Source organism: Martes martes (genome assembly GCF_963455335.1).
Source record: "Martes martes genome assembly, chromosome: 18".
NCBI lineage: Eukaryota > Metazoa > Chordata > Mammalia > Carnivora > Mustelidae > Martes > Martes martes.
In genome coordinates, this window is record NC_137906.1 from 37,798,387 (window position 1) to 37,815,694 (window position 17,308).

The 17,308-nt window shown below is 57.7% G+C and overlaps 2 protein-coding genes across 2 annotated transcripts; one reads left to right on the forward strand and one right to left on the reverse strand.

Annotated features, from left to right (window-relative positions):
• Nucleotides 1-1,226: 1,226 nt before the first annotated feature.
• Nucleotides 1,227-8,736, forward strand: PAM16 (presequence translocase associated motor 16). Its single transcript, XM_080830952.1, has 5 exons — nt 1,227-1,323; nt 6,380-6,464; nt 7,508-7,644; nt 8,048-8,113; nt 8,565-8,736. The coding sequence occupies exons 1-5, from the start codon at nt 1,321-1,323 to the stop codon at nt 8,649-8,651; spliced, it is 378 nt and encodes a 125-aa protein (XP_080687078.1). The 5' UTR covers nt 1,227-1,320; the 3' UTR covers nt 8,652-8,736.
• Nucleotides 8,737-11,214: 2,478 nt separating this feature from the next.
• Nucleotides 11,215-15,454, reverse strand: GLIS2 (GLIS family zinc finger 2; the record flags this gene model as incomplete). The annotated part of the gene is made up of 6 exons (XM_080830953.1): nt 11,215-12,014; nt 12,899-13,017; nt 13,118-13,251; nt 13,334-13,522; nt 14,306-14,478; nt 15,283-15,454. The coding sequence occupies 6 exons, from the start codon at nt 15,452-15,454 to the stop codon at nt 11,215-11,217; spliced, it is 1,587 nt and encodes a 528-aa protein (XP_080687079.1).
• Nucleotides 15,455-17,308: the final 1,854 nt, after the last annotated feature.

Sequence of the window (17,308 nt, forward strand, 5' to 3'; positions counted from 1 at the left end):
AAGAAAGAATTTGGAGACTGGGAGGAAAGGGCAGTGGTCCAAAACATTGTCCAAGGCAGCCTGACTTAACCTTCATTAGGGTTAGGCCTTGAGGACCTTCCCCTTGCCAGCCACCTGTCTGGGAGTGGAGAAAAGAGAAAAGTCCTCTCCACCAGGAATCTACATTCTAGTGGGAAGGAACAGGTTATGAACAGTGAACATAAAATAAATGAATTATAATAATGTGGAAGAAGATGATAAGAAGTTTGGGAGGAAAAAATAGAGGGGACTGAGAGCCAGACACAAAAAGTCACATACAGTATGATTCCGCTTCCATGAGCTGTTCAGAACAGACCCGTCCAGGAGCACCTGGGTGGCTCAGTCAGGTAAGCATCAGCCTTCCACTCAGGTCATGATCCTGGGGTCCTGGGGTGGAGTCCTGCGTCAGGCTCCCTGCCCAGCAGGGAGCAAGCTTCCCCTTCTCCCTCTGACCTTCCCCCTCACACCCCCTTATGATCTCTGGCTCTCTGTCAAGTAAAGTCTTAAAAAAAAAAAAAAGTAACAAATCCAAAGGACAGGACAAAGCTTAGTGGTCACCTGGAGCTGGGGGAGGCAAGGGCGGGCAGTTTTTTTTGGGGGGGGGGCGTTTAATGAAAATGTTCTGGTGTTCTAGTGGTGACGGTTGCACAACTCTGTAAGTACACTAAGAAGAACTGAATTGTGCGCTCTAAAATAGTGAACTTTATCTCAAAGCCGTTACTAAAGCACAATGCAGGGCGAGTTGCAGCGTTGGTGGGGGGGGCGGGGTGGGCCTCATTGAGGAGGTGACATTTGAGCAAGAACTTGAGGAGAGAGATCTCCTTTCCAGGCATAAAGGAACCTAGAAGGAAACCCGTTTTGAAGTTTTCTGTTTTCTTATATATTTGTGAGACTTCGGCACCCTACTCACTTTCGTGGGGTGTTTTATGTTTATTGCATATCTTTTAGGACGAAATATTTTGCCAAAAAAAGGGAAGAAATTGCCCCGCATTTGACAGATGTATTCATCCTGTCGCATCTAGCGCGGCGGGATAAACAGGAGGGCCACCGTGGGTCCTGGGACCGCCCATCGCCCGCCCCCGGTCGTCTTCTGAGCGGGAGTCCGAGGCCGACTCCGCCTCGGACTCCGCCCACTAGCTACATCCGACACACGTCCCGCCCCCTGGGGCGGAACAGTGCGCATGCCTAGTGCGGCGTCACGCATGCGCTCTCTCCCTTGACCTCTGACCCGCCGGCCGCCCTTGAGTTGGAGCCGTGGGGCTAGGAAGCCGGAGCCCGCGACTCCGAGGCGGAGCGGCCACCATGGTGAGCCCAGGGTAGGGCCTTACTGGGCGGGAAGGGAGGCCGTTTCGGGGCTGGGGCCGGGGCGGCGAGCTCCGGCCGGGCTGCGGGCGGGGCGCGCCCCCTACGTGCCCGGCGGGAAACGGGGTCCGGGGGCGTCGCACCGGGAGAACTGCGGCGGGCTCTGGCGGCCCCGGGGCCACAGAAGGCAGGGCGGGCCTGGCCGGCCTGAAAATGCCCAGCAGAGGCGGTCGCCATGTGCGCACAGCCCCCGCGCGGGGACCTGGACCGGGAGTCCCTGCGCAGGCCCGCAGCCAGTTGGTGGTATCGTCCTGTTACTGTTCCAGTTTGAAAGCGGACGAAACGGGCTCCGAGACTTTGCCAAGGAAGTAGCATACCTGGGGCCTGACCAGGTCCCGCGACACCGAAAGCTGAGCGTGTCTGCGGTACCATTGGCACCCGGAGCCGGTCCAGAGACCTGGGCCGGACTGGCTGCGACAGGTCACCTGGGGACCCTTTAAAAATGCAGTGTCCTTAGTTCTGTCCACGGAGGTTTTAGAAGTCCCCCCAGGTGATTGAAGCAGTCGGTTTGGGGAGCCACTTCTTAACCAGTAGTAAGGATGCTGTAAGAGCTTGCAGGTGCCAGGCCCTGAGCTGAGGCTTTATGTGGGTTCTCTCATTAATGCTTATGAAATTCGTACAGTCCTTGTCCTCTTTTCACTGAGAAGGACCCTGAATGCTGGGGAGTTTGATTGCTCCGGGGTCATTTCATCCAGGGGTGTCAGAGACGAGTGTTGACCTGGTCACTGCCGTGTTTTTAAGGACCTACAATGAAGCCTTGAACCGGGTCCCTGTCATGCATTCCTGCGTGTCACTGAGCCACCCTCAAGAGCCAGATCAAATGTTGCTCTCAAGGAGTTTGTATCCTAAAGGAAGAATTGGGCAAGTCTGTAAAATATGACAGCGTGGTAATAGGATAAGATAGTGTTCTGAGACAGTTTCACTGGGGTGGGGAGTGGTACCATCTTGAAGGATGTTGGGTTTTGACAGTAAGAGAGTAGTAGGGAGGACATTCAAGGTTAATGGGTATAGTGTTGGGGGGGGTGATAAAAATGTTCTGGAACTAGTGACACTCTGTACCTTTTTTTTTTTTTTTAAAGATTTTATTTATTTATTTGACAGAGATCACAAGTAGGCAGAGATGCAGGCAGAGAGAAGGGAGGAGGCAGGCTCCCCTCTGAGCAGAGAGCCCGATGCGATGCGGGGCACCATCCCAGGACCCTGAGATCATGACCTGAGCCGACGGCAGAGGCTTTAACCCACTGAGCCACCGAGGTGCCCCGACACTCTGTACTTTTTAGTGTATTTACAGAGTTTGTGAATACACTAACATCGCTGAATATTTGAGAAGAGTGACTTGTGTGTGAATTGGGAGACATCAGGGTAAAAATAGTAAGAGCTGATTTAAAAGTAGATGGTATCGCTGCAGGGCAGAGAGAGGTGAGGGGAGAGAAAACCAGAGAAGATGTTTGTAGTTAGAGCTGAGAATGCCTGCCTAAGAAGTGGACTGAATTTGTAGGCAGTGGCTGTGGAGAGTTGTGTGGCAGAAGCCCTCCAGCAGAGGGAGCGGTAGGAACAGGAATTTGGAAACCCTGTCTGGGGGCATAGAGTTTTTCCCAATGGTGAGCTGGTTGTCATATTCATACAAATGCCAGTCAGGCTGCCATGCCAGCCGTAGGTGGGGGCCCCAGGCATACCATGGTCCTGACTGTTCTCCTGCCTAGTTGTGATGCCAGAGGCTGTTTGCAGGGGCTCTGGGTGAACAAAGCCCCCCTCCTATCTCAGTGCATCCTTGAGAAGGAGGTTAGGCTCTGTGGCATTCTCTGCCCACCGGCCCAAGAGCCTGGAACTGGGCTTTGAAGGGAACATTGCACCTGGGTCTTTCTGAAAGCCAGATCCCTTTCTTGATGCCCTTAACATGAGATAAGCCACGTTCCCGAATGTCCCCCAGTGCTTGCCTGTGCTCTTCTGCTCTTGTCCTGAGTTGGATGCCGTGTCAGCTGGTTGTTCTTGTCCAGGGTCTTCAGGCCCAAGTGTCAGTGGACTATGGGATGTTTTGGGACTTTCTAGGAGAGGCCTCAGCCAGTGGCAGTCTTCCTCACTCCTTGTCACTAGCAGAACTCTGAGCATGGCTGATCCGCAGCTGGCGCTGGGTACTGAATGAGTGGATGATCTCTAGACAAGCAGGGTCTCGTCCAGAAGCGATGGTTAAGGTTGGGCTGCTTTGAACCTGCCACTGACTGCCTGGTTGGTTTTACGTGGATTGCGTCCTGAGGACCTTGCAGTCCTCCTGCGAGGAAAGTATTTCCCCAATTTGCAGATGAGAAAACTGAGGTTCCGAGTGGTTGAGTAATTTGCCCAGGGCCACACAGCTAACAAGAAAACAAGCCAGGAGTCCAGGTTATAGCTCCAAAGCAGCCTTCTTCCTCCTCTTCCACACTGCTTCTCACTGCCCTTGGCACATAGCCTGGTTTTTTTGCAGCCTTCTCTCCTGAGGAATCAGCGGATATGTCAAATGAGTTGCCTCATTGGGAAAAGCTGTTACTCCATAGTGTCTGACCTTTGTTAAGTTTTGTGAAACAAAGAAGTGTAATAGATGAAAAGCAACATTTATTGAGCACCTACTATATCATCAGGTTCTGTGCCAGACACTTTACAAGCATTATCTAATCGAATCCCTGACAGCCCTATTGTTGGGCCCATTTCACAGGGGAGGAAGCAGGCTGAGGGAACCCGAGAGTTTGTGTCGGGCACACAGCTGGAATTTGCACTCAGGTGATCCCAGAGGTTACCTGTATGACCCCACGCCACACTTCCTCCCCTGGAGAGGCCTCAGAGGGCCAGCCAGGCAGCCCGCTTAGCCAGCCGGGATGGCCTCTGAAACCGCAGGCTCCCCGAGCCCACTGTGTAGCCATGGTGCTCCGGCAGTGGGAGTGACAGGGCCGCAGTGGTCTGAAGCCTGCGGTTTCGGCTGGGGAGCTGCCCCTCTACCTTCTCAGTAGTACCTTTTCAACGTTCATTACTGAGCAGCAGCCACTGCTCTAGGCTTGCGAAGTCAGTGGGCAGTACTGTCCAGAGTGGTGGGGCTGCCCTCGGGCATGTGACAGCAGATGAATGGATGGTCTGAGGCCTGAAGGGTGTGCAGGCCGAGGGAACCCTCTGAAGTCACCTACGGGCCTGTCACCCTCTCCATGCCCCAGACAGAACCCGCTGTCCATCCAGGAACCTCCTCTCCCACTCGGGAGGGGCTTTGGGCATGGAGGGAGACGTTAGGCAACTTCCCAACCTGCAGTGTGCCCCGTGTTTGTCTTGCCACCCACAGCACAGCTGGCTGCGGCCCTACCCCCTCCCTTTGATCACTAAAGAGTCCTCACTGAGCTTTGCTTTCTGGTGTGAAATACAGGGCTTAGGAAATTTCTACTTAGTTGTGAAATCCAAACCCACTTCCATTTATTAATTACTGCTAACGTCCCAGAACCAACATCCCACTCCACCCATAAGGGCAGGTTCATTGGAAGCCAAACCAGGCCAGTTCGGGAGTCTGGATTCCACTGGAATCTGATGAGCCCCTCTTTGGCCTTCGGGTTGGGTTCTTGGTCCTGGTCAGGTTGCTCAGTTGCACTCCCTGCAGGATCCTGTGTGGGGTGGGCAGCCTGGAGATGCCACGGCAAACAGCGCCAGTTTGGGATTTCCTACCCACCTTCCCCTTGAGGACTAGCCATGTCCTCAGGCTGATCATTAAACCTCTCTGTGCCTTGGTGTCTTGAATTTTGGGGTTGAATAGCACAGTAAGTAGAATACGGTGACTGGCACCCAGGCTCGGTTGATACCTGTTGAGTGACAACATCTGACGACAGACGAGTACAAAGAAGAGAAAGGGAAACCACGGGAGGGTGCCCATGAGCAGTGTCGACCTGCAGCGAGTGCTCTCTGGGTCCTCCGCGCACCCTGCTTTGTGCCATCGCACACACAGGGCCATTTCCACATGTGCTGTTTGTATGTAATCTCTTTTCTCACTCAGTCTGTACCATTTCCTATCTCAGCCATCTTTTTAGCCTTAACCTCTAATGACCTTACACGTCCGCTGTGCTCTGGGCTGCTCCCAGGACAACCTTTACACTTTCTCCTGTTGGGCTCGCCCTGGTCCCACTGCCTAGAAAGCCCCGATACTCCCATTGTGATTCCATCTGCCCTCAAAATCCAGCCCAGGAGAAATATCTTGTGCCTGAGTTTCCATCTCATCTTGAGGCTTTCTTCCATTGCCTTTCTGTCCTCCTGGTTATGGTTCATGAGACTCTTCTGTGCCGGGTTAGAAAACAGTGCTGCGCCAATGTAGATGCTTCCCCATTGGGCGGGTCAGTGTGCAGGAGCTCTGAGGGCATGGCTGGCTTCCGTGGATCCTCGTAGGCCGGGTGCTCAGCAGAGCTTAGTGGACTCTGCACGGGCTTGCACCGGTGGAGGAGCTGGTGGCCAGTCCTGTTCTCCCTCCGCAGCTGGCTCTCCGTATCTTTGTCTCAGTGTCTCCGCCCCCAGTGGGCTTTTTGCTGCTTGAAGGTGGAGAGTCTGGTTCACTTTTGTTGTGTTGACTGGAAGGGTGGTGACTAGTCTTGGGAACTGAGGTGGCTCCAGGCTCTCTGAGTTTCCCCGCTGACTGAACAGAGACGGGAGCTGCCAGTCTCAGGAGCTCAGAAGGGACGAGCAGGCGAGTTAATGGTCTGGGCGCAGCCTCTGGGCCCTGCAGCCCCATCACCTCAGCTCCTCCCCTCCTGTGTGAAGGCCGTTGTGGGGGAGGCGGTTCCTGTCTGTCCCTGGGGACTCCCTCAGGTTCACCCCCAGCCGTCTGTCCGGTGAGCACCTGAACCACCCAGAGCAGAGGCTTTTCTTCAGGGTATTTGGAACTAGTCGCCTGTGGCTGCTGCTCTGTGCTTCATCACCTCCGAGACCTTGTCACTCGGTAGTCTCTTCCAAGGTCCCATCTCTAGAATGCAGCCTGCTAACCAGGTACCTGCTTTGTCCACAGGCCAAGTACCTGGCCCAGATCATTGTGATGGGGGCGCAGGTGGTGGGCAGGGCCTTTGCACGAGCGCTGCGGCAGGAGTTTGCAGGTAAGGCTCGGAGTGGGGCTGGCGGCTCCTGCCCAGGTCACATTTTCCCATCTGTGGCCACTCACCACGGGCCCACAGTGAATGCAGGGACCCTCGGCAACCTGGGGCATTTCTCGGGGGTGGGGGACATCATTGGACTTTGGGACATTCTCATGAAAGGGAAACTTGGGGGGCAGTTGGGTGGCTCAGTGGGTTAAAGCCTCTGCCTTCGGCTCGGGTCGTGATCTCAGGGTCCTGGGATCGAGCCCTGCATTGGGCTCTCTGCTCCATGGGGAGCCTGCTTCCTCCTCTCTCTCTGCCTGCCTTTCTGCCTACTTGTGATCTTTGTCTGTTAAATAAATAAAAATAAATAAAATCTTAAAAAAAAAGAAAGGGAAACTTGGTTGACATGAACATGGAGGCAGGAGGTGGCAAGCTGGCTCACCTGGCCACCTGTTTTTGTAAACAGTTTTACTGGAACATAGCCCTACCCTTTGGTTGCTTACAAGGCAAAGTCACGTAATTGCAACACAGACTCTAATTGCTCTGCAAAGCCTAAAACGTTTATTCTTTGACCCCTTAAGAAAAAGTTTGGTGGCTCCTGATTATAGGGTCACTGAAACGGAAAAGGTCACCTGAGCCACTTGCTTTGCAGTCTAGGTAACTGGTGGGCGGCCAGGTCTCACCTGAGCTGTTATTACCTCTTCCTACCTACAACTTCATCCTGCTTCCCATTGTAGCCTAAAGCTCCCCAACTTGCTGTCACTTGGGGTGAGGGGTTAGGGGAGAGGAGAGGGACAGGGCCATCTCATGGTCTTGGTTGGCACCGAGTACTAGGGTTGGGGACCAGAACCTGCCCCTGTCCTCCAGTGGGCTCAGTCTGTCTTCACTTCATAGACTCTCCACCCAACCCTCCCCAAAAATCCACTCCTGGAGAGGGGATGTACCCCGTCCCTGCGCGTGTCTTCTCCCATGCCAACTGGCAGGCTGCGCTGCCTACGTGGAAGGCCCAAGGGAACCTTCGGGCCTCTGAGGGCTGAGCGCTCACCAGTGTGTCCACACAGCCAGCCGGGCGGCAGCTGATGCACGAGGACGTGCTGGACACCAGTCTGCAGCTGCCTCTAACCTGTCGGGCCTCAGCCTCCAGGAGGCCCAGCAGATTCTCAATGTCTCCAAGCTGAGCCCTGAGGAGATCCAGAAGGTGAGACTACCAGGCTGGCTCGGAGACGGGTCTTGTCTGGGCAGACCAGAATGGCGGGCTGAGGGGTCGGTCCACCAGGATCAGGAGGAGTGAAGGTGGCCCGGCAGAAAGAGGCGAGTGTGGAGGCTGTGGCTGCAGCCAGCTTGGACTCCCAAGTTGTGGGAGCTGCTTGTCACTCCATTTTTAGGCCCAAAGCAGGCAGTGGCACAGAACTCCTTCCCCCCATGGGCACCTGTCCACTTCTCTGTCCCCTAGCAGTGACAGTGGCTTCCGGGGTTGCAGGGGGGACACATGGGGTGTCAGGGTTGAACCCTCTGGCTTTCCTTCTTTGTCATTTCCTAGCTTCCCCTGCCTCTGTAACCCCGAGACCGCACACCCTCTCACCGTCTCCCCTCCTCTGCAGAACTACGAACACCTATTCAAGGTGAACGATAAGTCCGTGGGTGGCTCCTTCTACCTGCAGTCCAAGGTGAGTGCTCTTTGATGCTGGGAGGAGGGCATGCAAGGGGGCCTCTTCTCACTGGGGCCCCTCATTTCTAGGCAGTTCAGAACTTGGCAGGCAGGAAGTTGTGCCGGGCCCTTCCTTGGTGCCCCAGCCTCAGGGAGTACCCCCTAAACTGCCATTCCCTCCAGCTGCCTCAGCTCCATGGGGCCTAGCCACTTGGGCTGAATTGCCTGGGCCCTGTGTCACCTGGACAGTGTCCCTCCCAGCAGCCATGGCTTTGAGGGAACAGGACCACTAGCTGATAGACAGCAGAGTGTGCCTGGTCCCTGTCCCCATGGGAGTGCTGGGCACTGATAAAGGAAGCACTTGTGTTTCCCAAGCTGTTAGCTTAGACATGCCAGCTGCTGTGCAGGGCCTGGGAAGGGCAGCGGCCCATCCCACTCACTGTCCTGCCTGGTTCTAATTCCCTCCCCAGGTGGTCCGAGCCTGGGAGCGCCTGCAGGAGGAGCTCAGGATCCAGGCCCAGGAGAACAGAGAGAAGGAACAGATGCCTAAAACGTGACCGCTCAGCTCGTCCCACTGCACCCTGCCCACCTCCTTTAATTTATGGTTTGGTAATAAATGTCCTTTCTGCATTTCTCAATGCACACATCCAGATTCCAGCCAGTCCTGCCCTCCCGGTGCCAGGCCCTTCCTGCAGCATCAGTGTCCTCAGGTCTCCCTCCTCCTTCCCACGAGGTACAGAGCCCTGCACCCCCGGCTCTGCCACAGGCCACCTCTCCCTGAGCAGGGTTTCATGCTAGCATCTCTGGAATCTGGGTGGAATGTTCCAGTGCCGCCAGGAAAGCGAAGCCTTCACCAGACTCTCATTGGACCAAGGCCAGGGAGTTGTCTCTCCCCCAGAACGAAGGCGCTCACCAAAGTCACAGCAGGTAGTAGCAGGGTGAGGACCTGAACCCATGATACTTACCCAGAATCTTCCCTCTCTGCTCCCTCAGCACTTGCCCCCTCCCAGCTCCCAGCAGCAGACCTGGCAGTAGTGGCAGCTTCAGGGTTTGAAGGAAGCCCTGGCATGGGGTCTCTGGGTGCTGGATGCTGGGGGGTGGGAGACCCAGGCCAGGCATAAGACGGTTGGTCGGAGTTCTCGAGCAGGGAGGCTCCACGCGTGGCACAGCCAAGACAGAAACATCTTTGCAACTCACTTTTATTGTTTCTTTATAAACTTCCTCTCACATGGAGGAATATATTGTTATAGTCATTAGCTTATCTCTTTTTTTTTTAAACTCTATGCTAACAGCAATGGAGCCAAGAGGAGGAAAAACATAAGCTACGATAGAAAGGCACTTAGAACCTGTTAAAATACTGATATCCTGGAATGTGCAACAACAAACCCACAACAACAACACGTACACCAGCCCTTTCGAGCCTGGTCTATCACCAAGTCACATGCTGAGCTAACGTCACCTTCCAGTGCCCTGTTCCTCTGCTCCCTGGGCTTGAGTCTCAGAGCCCTGGCCCCCAGCTGGGGACTTAAGGCCTGGGTCCTGGGTGGGGCCTGAAGGAAGGAGACCAGCTCCCTCCTGTTCTGCTCACAGCCCCTTCAAGGGGCGGAGCCAGCACTGCCAGGCCGTGTTAGGGCACCCCCTAGGACAGAAGGGCAGTCCCGGAGAGGGTAGAGTCTGCAGGGCTGCTGAGCAACCCCTGCTGGCCCGCAGCCTCCAGTTCTACAGCAAGGGAAACGGAGTGCTTGGTCATGTGGCTAAGGGGCCAGGAGTCCTGGCTGCTGGGCCAGCGCCTCCCAGGCAGCACCAGGCCACCTCCAGGGAGGGAGCAGCGAGGGCTCAGGGCGAGGGGAAGCATCTGCCAGGGCCCCGAGGCCTGGTGGGATCAGGCAGTGGGCTGTGGGGCACATGGAGCACCAGCATCCTTAGCTTATTCCCGCCTGTGCCACGGGGGAGGTGGTGGGCAGGGGTGGGGACACCTCTAGGACAGAGGCTCTGGGAAATAGCCAACGGACACAACCATGTCATAAATCCAGGCTCCTTCCTCTAGCTTCCCCTTCCCAGGCAGAGGGCTTGGGCGTTCCCAAGGCCATCCTTGTTTGCTTCTCCACCCCCAAGCCCAGAAAGATCCCAGGCCCAGCACTGGCCTGGAGCCCTACCTCCCCTATGTGCTTGGCTGTGACTTGACACCCCCAAAATGGGAGCAGTGTCCCAGCTTGGGGTTGTCCCTGGCCAGCCTCCCACCTCCTGACACCCTGCAAACCTCCACAGTCCCTTGTGCAGAGTGGCTTGCCCCAAGCCAAGCCCTGCCCCACCTGTTCCCTGAGCCAAGCTAGGGCCCAGCGTCCTGGCATCTCCCTTCCTCGCTCAGGGCTCCACTGCCCACGCTCCCAGGGCTCCCTGAAAGTAGAGGGAGGAGGCCCAGCAGTGAAGGGGCAGGTGAGTGGTCAGCAGTCCCCTCACTTTGGAGAGCATCCAGCCCAGGGAAGGGGCCGAGCCTCAGGTAGTGCTGGCTATTTTTGGACGGGCTAGTAGTGAGGGGCAGCTGGCAGAGCGGGCCTCCCTCTCTGAGCTTGGAGGCGCCTTGTCATAGGGATAAGGTGGCTTCTTCCTGTGGCTTTGCCTGCGTCTGTCTTGCTCTCCCTCTGGAGGGTGGGCCAGAGGGAAAGGGGTCCAAGAAGCCCCCAGAACAGGGGCCCAGGGAGGCTAGGCAGGATGGGGACACGGCTGGCAGGTGGGCAAGGCAGAGAGGGAGGATGACGTGCCCAGGCTGGCGACTGGATGAGGGAGGCACGGGGGAGGGGGGAGCCTGGGAGACTGAGGGCTAAATGGAGGACAGGGCAGGGGGAGGGCCGGAGGTGAGCGAGGCCTTAGCACCCAGGAGCACGGCTCACCCTGGCTGGCAGCACCAGCCCCTGTTCCGGAGCCTGGGACACCACCAATGACCTTCTAGCACCATCCTTGCTGCCCAGCTTGTCTGGGGCTGGGTCTGCCTGGGGGACCCAGCCACCAGGCCCCGGGGGCAGGAGGACATTATTGCTATTTCGCAGAAAAGTTTCCGTTCGTCAGGGGCAGGGTCGGGAGCTGCTAGGCGGGCTGAGGGTAGCCGTCCAGCAGGCGGGTTCAGTTCACCACGGCTGGCTTGAGCAGCACAGAGCCCGGTGGAATGACCACCCAACCAGGGGCGAGTGCCTCCGGGCTGCTGGCTGCCGAGCTGACGCCTGTGGACAGGTCCAGCACAGTGCCTGGCAGCAGGGGGAGTCCGTCAGGGCTTGGCCGGGAGCGGCTGCTCTCAGTCCTCTCCAGGGGCGTCTTGCGGCCCTCCGTGCCCAGAGACCTGGCTGGCATTGCCCCACGCCCCTTCTCCCCCTCGGCCTTGCCGCCAGCGGAGCCGGCGAGGAGGGAGACCACAGGCAGGCCCAGTCCACCAGCCCCAAAGGGTGAGGGCAACAGCGGGTTCTTAGCCAGATTGAGGGGCAAGACAGGGCCCGGCAGCCCAGGGCCCAAGCCGCCCGGCCCCCCCCCACCCCCGCCATTGCCACAGGCTAGGGCACTGAGGTCAAGGGGGCCGGGGGCCAGGGGCAGGGGCAGGCCGGGCAGGCCGGGGCCTCCGAAGAGGGCAGCAGGGTTGGGGATGATGATCTGGGCTCCGCTGACGTAGGGGCTGCCGTCGGGGGTGGGCAGTGGTGGTTTGGGGGGCGGGCGCAGTTGCAGGAGCTCTTGCTGCTCGGCGGACACGAAGTGGCCGTGGGCCTTGATGTGCTTGCGCAGCGAGCTGGGGTCCGTGTAGCGCTTGTGGCAGCCGGGCATCTTGCAGTAGTAGGGCTTGTCCACATAGTGGGTGCGCGTGTGCTTGAAGCGGTCACTGGAGTTGGAGTAGCGCTTGTTGCAGCCCTCGTAGGGGCAGACATAGGGCTTCTCACCTGCGGGGCGGGGCGGGTGGGCATGAGGGGCCTCTGCGCACGCGGGGCAGCCCTAGGCCCCTCACCCTAGGCTGCGATCCCCCCGAGAGCACCGACTGTCCGATGGGAGGGGCGGTGTCTCCAGTACTGGCACGAGATCTGATCCCAGGGGCAGACGGCAGGGCACGGCCATGGAGGAGCTGGCCTGATCACCCCCCGCTCTGCTGTGGCCTATCTGCGTGCCTTTGGCCTCAATCCTGCGCTTCAAATTGGGGATGACAGTGACCACTTCGACAGGCAGGACCGCAGATCTGCTGAGATGCTGCCGAAGACTCTACTTGGGGGCGGGCCACAGTGAGCCCTGCAGCATGCCCCGTACGCTGGATGCCTCCAGACTGACCCCATGTCTGGTAGCTGCTCCAGGAGGGGCGCCCCTGACGTGCGGCTGGCCCGCAGCGAGATGTGCTGTGTGAGGGGAAGGGTGCACGCCAGACTGTGCTTCCAGACTTTGTACAGAATTAACTCCAGTGTCTCACTGCTGGCTTTTTAATACATCTGATTCAAGGAGTGCTCGCTTCGGCAGCACATATACTAAAATTGGAACGACATCTGATTCAAGGAATTTCGTTAAAATTCATCTCACCTATTCCTTTGTCCTTTCTTTAATGCAGCAATTAGGACTTCTTTCATTTTTTGGCGATTAGGATGTTTAAAATTAGGTGTGTGGCTCTGTCGCCAGCGCTGACCCCACCGGGGGCCGGAGTGAGCACCGCCTAGTGGGCGGCACCCAGCAGATGGTCACACTGACAAGGGTGCCGGGGCCACACAGGAAGATGGATCCAGGGATCGCGTCCCCGGAGAGGCTTCCCGCCACGGCCCGCCTGGGCCCCGTCCCGGCCGCTCACCTGTGTGCGAGCGGTTGTGGATCTTCAGATTCTCGAGGCGGGAGAAGCTCTTGCTGCAGGTCGGGCAGCGGTGTGGCTTCTCGTTGGTGTGTGTGCGGATGTGGATGAGCATCTTGTACCTGCTCCAGGGACGGCATAGGGGAGCTCGACGCCGCTCGCGGGACACCTAAGCCCCCCTCCCGCTCCCCGCCAGCCGCCCCCCCCGTCGCTTCCCCTCACCTGGCATTGAAGCCTCGGCCATGGCGGGCACAGCCCTCCCAGTGGCAGCAGTACCCTGCGTCCTTCTCGGGCTTGACGTGGTAGTCGTTGACGTGATCCACTAGGTCTTGGAGGAGCTCAAAGAGCTGGTTACACTGCGGGGCCGGGGAGGGTTCTGAGTCTGCGTGGGGCCGCCCACCCCAGCCCCGGCCCCCATCTTCCTGGCCCCCCACTCACCTTGGCCCAGCGACACACCAGCTGTTTGGGCAGGGGGAGCTCTGGTGAGAGGCACTTGTCCTTGGGGGCGGTAAGGAAGGAGGAAGCAGGCAGGTGCAGGGCCCCCCCGGAGCCCAGAGGCAGGAAGAACTGGAAGGAGCCGGGGACGGAACCGGGGACGCCATCCAGGTAACGCAGTGACTGGAAGTCCTGGGGGGCAGGGGGAAGGCAGAGCGGGCTAGTGCTCCCTGCTGGGCCGGCAGGCCCACACCCCCTCTGTCTCCTTCTGTGGCAGGTTGAGTTGTCCTAGTTCCAACCCCCTGTACCTGTGGCTATGAACCTAGTTGGAAATAGGGTGTCTGTAGATGCCATCAAGTTAAGAAGTCATACTGGGGGCGCTGGGGTGACTCAGTCGGTTAAGCATCTGACTCTTGATTTCAACTCAGGTCATGATCTCAGGATTGTGAGATCAAATCCAGCTTGGGCTCCGCACTGGGCCTAGAGGCTGCTTATTAAGATTCCCTCTCTCCCTCTCCCTCTGTCCCCCACCCCCATTCTCTCTCCCTCTCTCTCTACCCCCCACCCCTGCTACTCTCTTTTTCTCTCTCCCTCTCAAAAAGAGAAAAAAAAAAAAGGTCATACTGGATTGGGGAGAACTAAATCCAGTGACGGGTGTCTTCATGAGAGAAAGGGAGATTTGAACTCAGAGATACACAACAGAGGAAGAAGGCGAAGTGGCCCCAGAGGCAGAGATTGGAATGACACAGCTACAAGGCAGGGGACACCGGGAGCCACCAGAAGCTGTAAAGAAGCAAGGAAAGATTCTTGCCCAGAGCCTTCGGAGGGAGCACAGCCCTGTCAATACCTTGATTTCAGACTTTAGCTTCCAGAACTGTGACAGAATAATACATTTCTGTTGTTCTAAGTCACCCAGTTTGTGGTCCTTTCCAGGAGACCAGTACACCTCTTCTAGAACCCTCACGCCCTCCTTACCGGGGCAGCAGGCACTGCAGGCAGGTCCCCGTTGCCCTGGCGGTCAGGGGACAGCGAGCTGCTGCCATTGGGAGAGTCCAGCCCGGATGGCGGCGACAAGCTGAGGTCCACCAGAGGGGCCGCGGAAAAGCGTCCCTCTACCTTCTCGGGGAACTTGGGGTTCAGCAGGAAGCCTAAGGGAGAAGCACTCTTCAGGGGTGCTAGACCGGGAGTCTCCGAATCCCCCACCGTGACCCTGGAAGCAGATACCAGCCACACCGCCAGACCACCCTGGGACCCCAAGCATCTGAGCAGCAGCCTGCGCAGCTGAGAGTGTGGCCTTCGCCACCAGGAGAGCTCAGCCGCCGGGTAAGCCCGTGAGTGGGAAGTACCCACTGAACAGGAGCTTGAAGCCAGGCTCCTGGCCTGCTGTCACCCTGCCAGCTGGGGACGTTTCTGACTTCTCCTGGGCCCCTTCCTGCCTCCCTGCGCCCTTCTGTAAGAGAGGTTTGGGCCAGGTTGCTTCCAGAGCCTTCTAGCTCAGACGTGGTGGGTCTGGTTGTCAGGTGGGTCCCGGGCAGGGAGAGTGGAAGTCCTGAGCCCCAAGCACCCCTGAGAAGCACTTGTCTGGGCTTCGTCCCCAATCTGCACGGACCTGACTGACCAGCCACGCCGCCTCAAAGCCCAGGAGTTGGGTCACAGGGCCTTGGTATCCCCTGCTCCCCCTTACCAGCTCCTCCATGTCCTCCCCGAGGCCTAGTTTGAATCCTGGCTCTGCTGTGCCAGCTTCATGAACTGGGCAGGTCAGTTGCCTCCCCCCGGGGACAGTGTCACCTCCAGAGACAAACTGCTGGGAGGATAAATGGACAGAGCTCTGGCTCTAAGCTGAGAGCCGCGAGGGGCTTGCTTACATCCTGGGGGACACACCTTGGACGTTCTTCCCATTGCCACGGCTCTGTCAGGGCTGGAGACCCCCTGCCCTGCCAGGGGTTCTGTACCTGAGGGCGGGGAGCCCGGAGAGCCCGGGGTGGGGCTGTCATCCACCAAGCCAAGCTCCCTGTGCAGAGCTCGGTGCCGGACCACACTCAGCGTCCTCTCCCGCTTTTCTCTCGCCGCCCGGAGCTTGGTGATGCTCAGCTTCAGGTCGAGCGGCTCGTCCAAGGAGTGCATGGTGATGGGGTGCTGGGTCGGAGGTGGCTGCAGGCAGCAGGGCGCGCCCAAGCTGGGATTCAGGCAGGAACCTGGGGGAGGACAGGAGTACTGTGACACTGTGATCTCAGGCTTCTCGGGCTGCACCCACAGAAGCCACCAGGGGAGGAAGGCATGGCTGTGCGGCAGCGCGACCACCGTCTCCCTGGGTAGGGGGACCCTGAGGGGCTCTGGCCCCGGGACACAGGAGCACCAACCACCTACTGAGAGCTTTTATGTCCACTGCCCTCAAGTCTTTTCTAGAGGCAAAGCTCAAGAGAGTCCATTTTGCCATGAAACTGAATTTTAGAGACACTGCCTCAGGTCACAGAGCTAAGAAGCGGCAAAGCAGCTTCAAGGCCAGATCTTCTGGGAACTGGTCAGCCAAGTCCCAAAGGTCATTTCTGACAAAGTGGGAAGTTGTGCTCGGGATCACATGCCTGGTTTGAGCCTGAGGACCCAGAACCAAACCAGAAGAGCGACGAGCGTCTTCCAAGGTCACTGTTAGTGGCTCTCCGCTACTGATCGCCAAGTGCTCACCGTGGGAGGCCTCCCAGGCAGCTGTGGTCACCTGCAAGGGAAGGAGGCTGAGAGCTTGTCTCAGGTGAGCCATGCAGAGCCTGGCCCAAGCGATGGGGGTGCAGACAGGGGCCTTGCCTCCCAGGTAAGTTCCGGAAGAAAGATGCCCCTAGGCACGGGGAGCCTGAGGACTCTGGGTCGCCACCAGGGGGCAGCTGGGGACTGTGGCCCAGCCAGGCCAGCCCTGGACAGGGTTGGAGGGAAGTAGACCAGCTCGGTCTGGTGGTTAATAAGATACATACATCCATCATTTTGGCGGGGGGGGGGGGGTGTGATGATATTCTTTTATTATAAGTTCTCACGCTGATATTTTCACAGTTTCTTAGAAATTCTCAGTGGTGTGATTTTCTTCACATTCAGATGACCCAAGAACAAGGTCAATTCTATTCCAACCTCCAACTTTTTCCAGGGGCAACCTTTCCAGGGTTGAAGTGTGTCCTTGCATTAGCTAATTGCTAATTGGGGTGATTACACCTCGAAAATCTATCGAACAAGCCAACACTATGAGATACTCCACATCATTCACCAAATCCTCGTTTTCATAATTTAATACAGAACACCCCCGTAACCACCACATGGCACATGACCATACGTTTCAGCTGTGCGTGTGTGTGTTTGTGTGTGTGTACGTGTGCGCACATGCGCCTCTCTCTCTCTCTGGGAACCAGAGTTGCCCACGTGTGTGCTTCACGGAGCCCAGAGGAGGAGGACAGCCCGCATGTCCCCACTCATCTTTCCTCCAGGCCATGCACCTCAGCAACTCTGGACAATTTTCTCTGGTCCCAAGTCCTGGCCCATCCATCTCCCTTTACAAGCTCTCCTTCTGCCAAGACCCTCCAGGCACACAGGGAACAAGGCAGTCCCCTACCTCAGTTAGGACCCTCTGCTTCGAGGACATCCCAAGACCCTACCAGCACACGGCTAAATATCGGAGCCCAAGGAGAGGCAGCCACTCTTGGTTGTGGGACCCAGTCTGTGACCTGACTTGTCCCAGTTAAACCGCATCAGGTGGGACCAGTCAGATCTGTTTGGATCCGCCCCACAGGCCGAGCATGGGCCAGGGGCTCCCAGTGAGGCAAGTGGGGCTGGGATCAGGCTGCCACCCTGTCCTTTAGGAGCTCCAGACCCAAGGCAGGCAGGTGGGTGGGTGACAGTGATGGATGGACCTGGGCCCCTTCCACTCTCCTCTGGCTGGGCAGGGAGCTGCCCTCTGCCTGACCCCCCTCCCCCAGTTATGTCTGTCTGTCTGCCTGTCCC

Excerpts from the sequence above, each read along its gene's own strand:
- PAM16 (XM_080830952.1), top strand. Across the intron at positions 6,465-7,507 it reads GCTGCGGCAGGAGTTTGCAG|CCAGCCGGGCGGCAGCTGAT; the intron begins GTAAGGCTCGGA and ends GTGTCCACACAG. Across the intron at positions 7,645-8,047 it reads GCCCTGAGGAGATCCAGAAG|AACTACGAACACCTATTCAA; the intron begins GTGAGACTACCA and ends CCTCCTCTGCAG.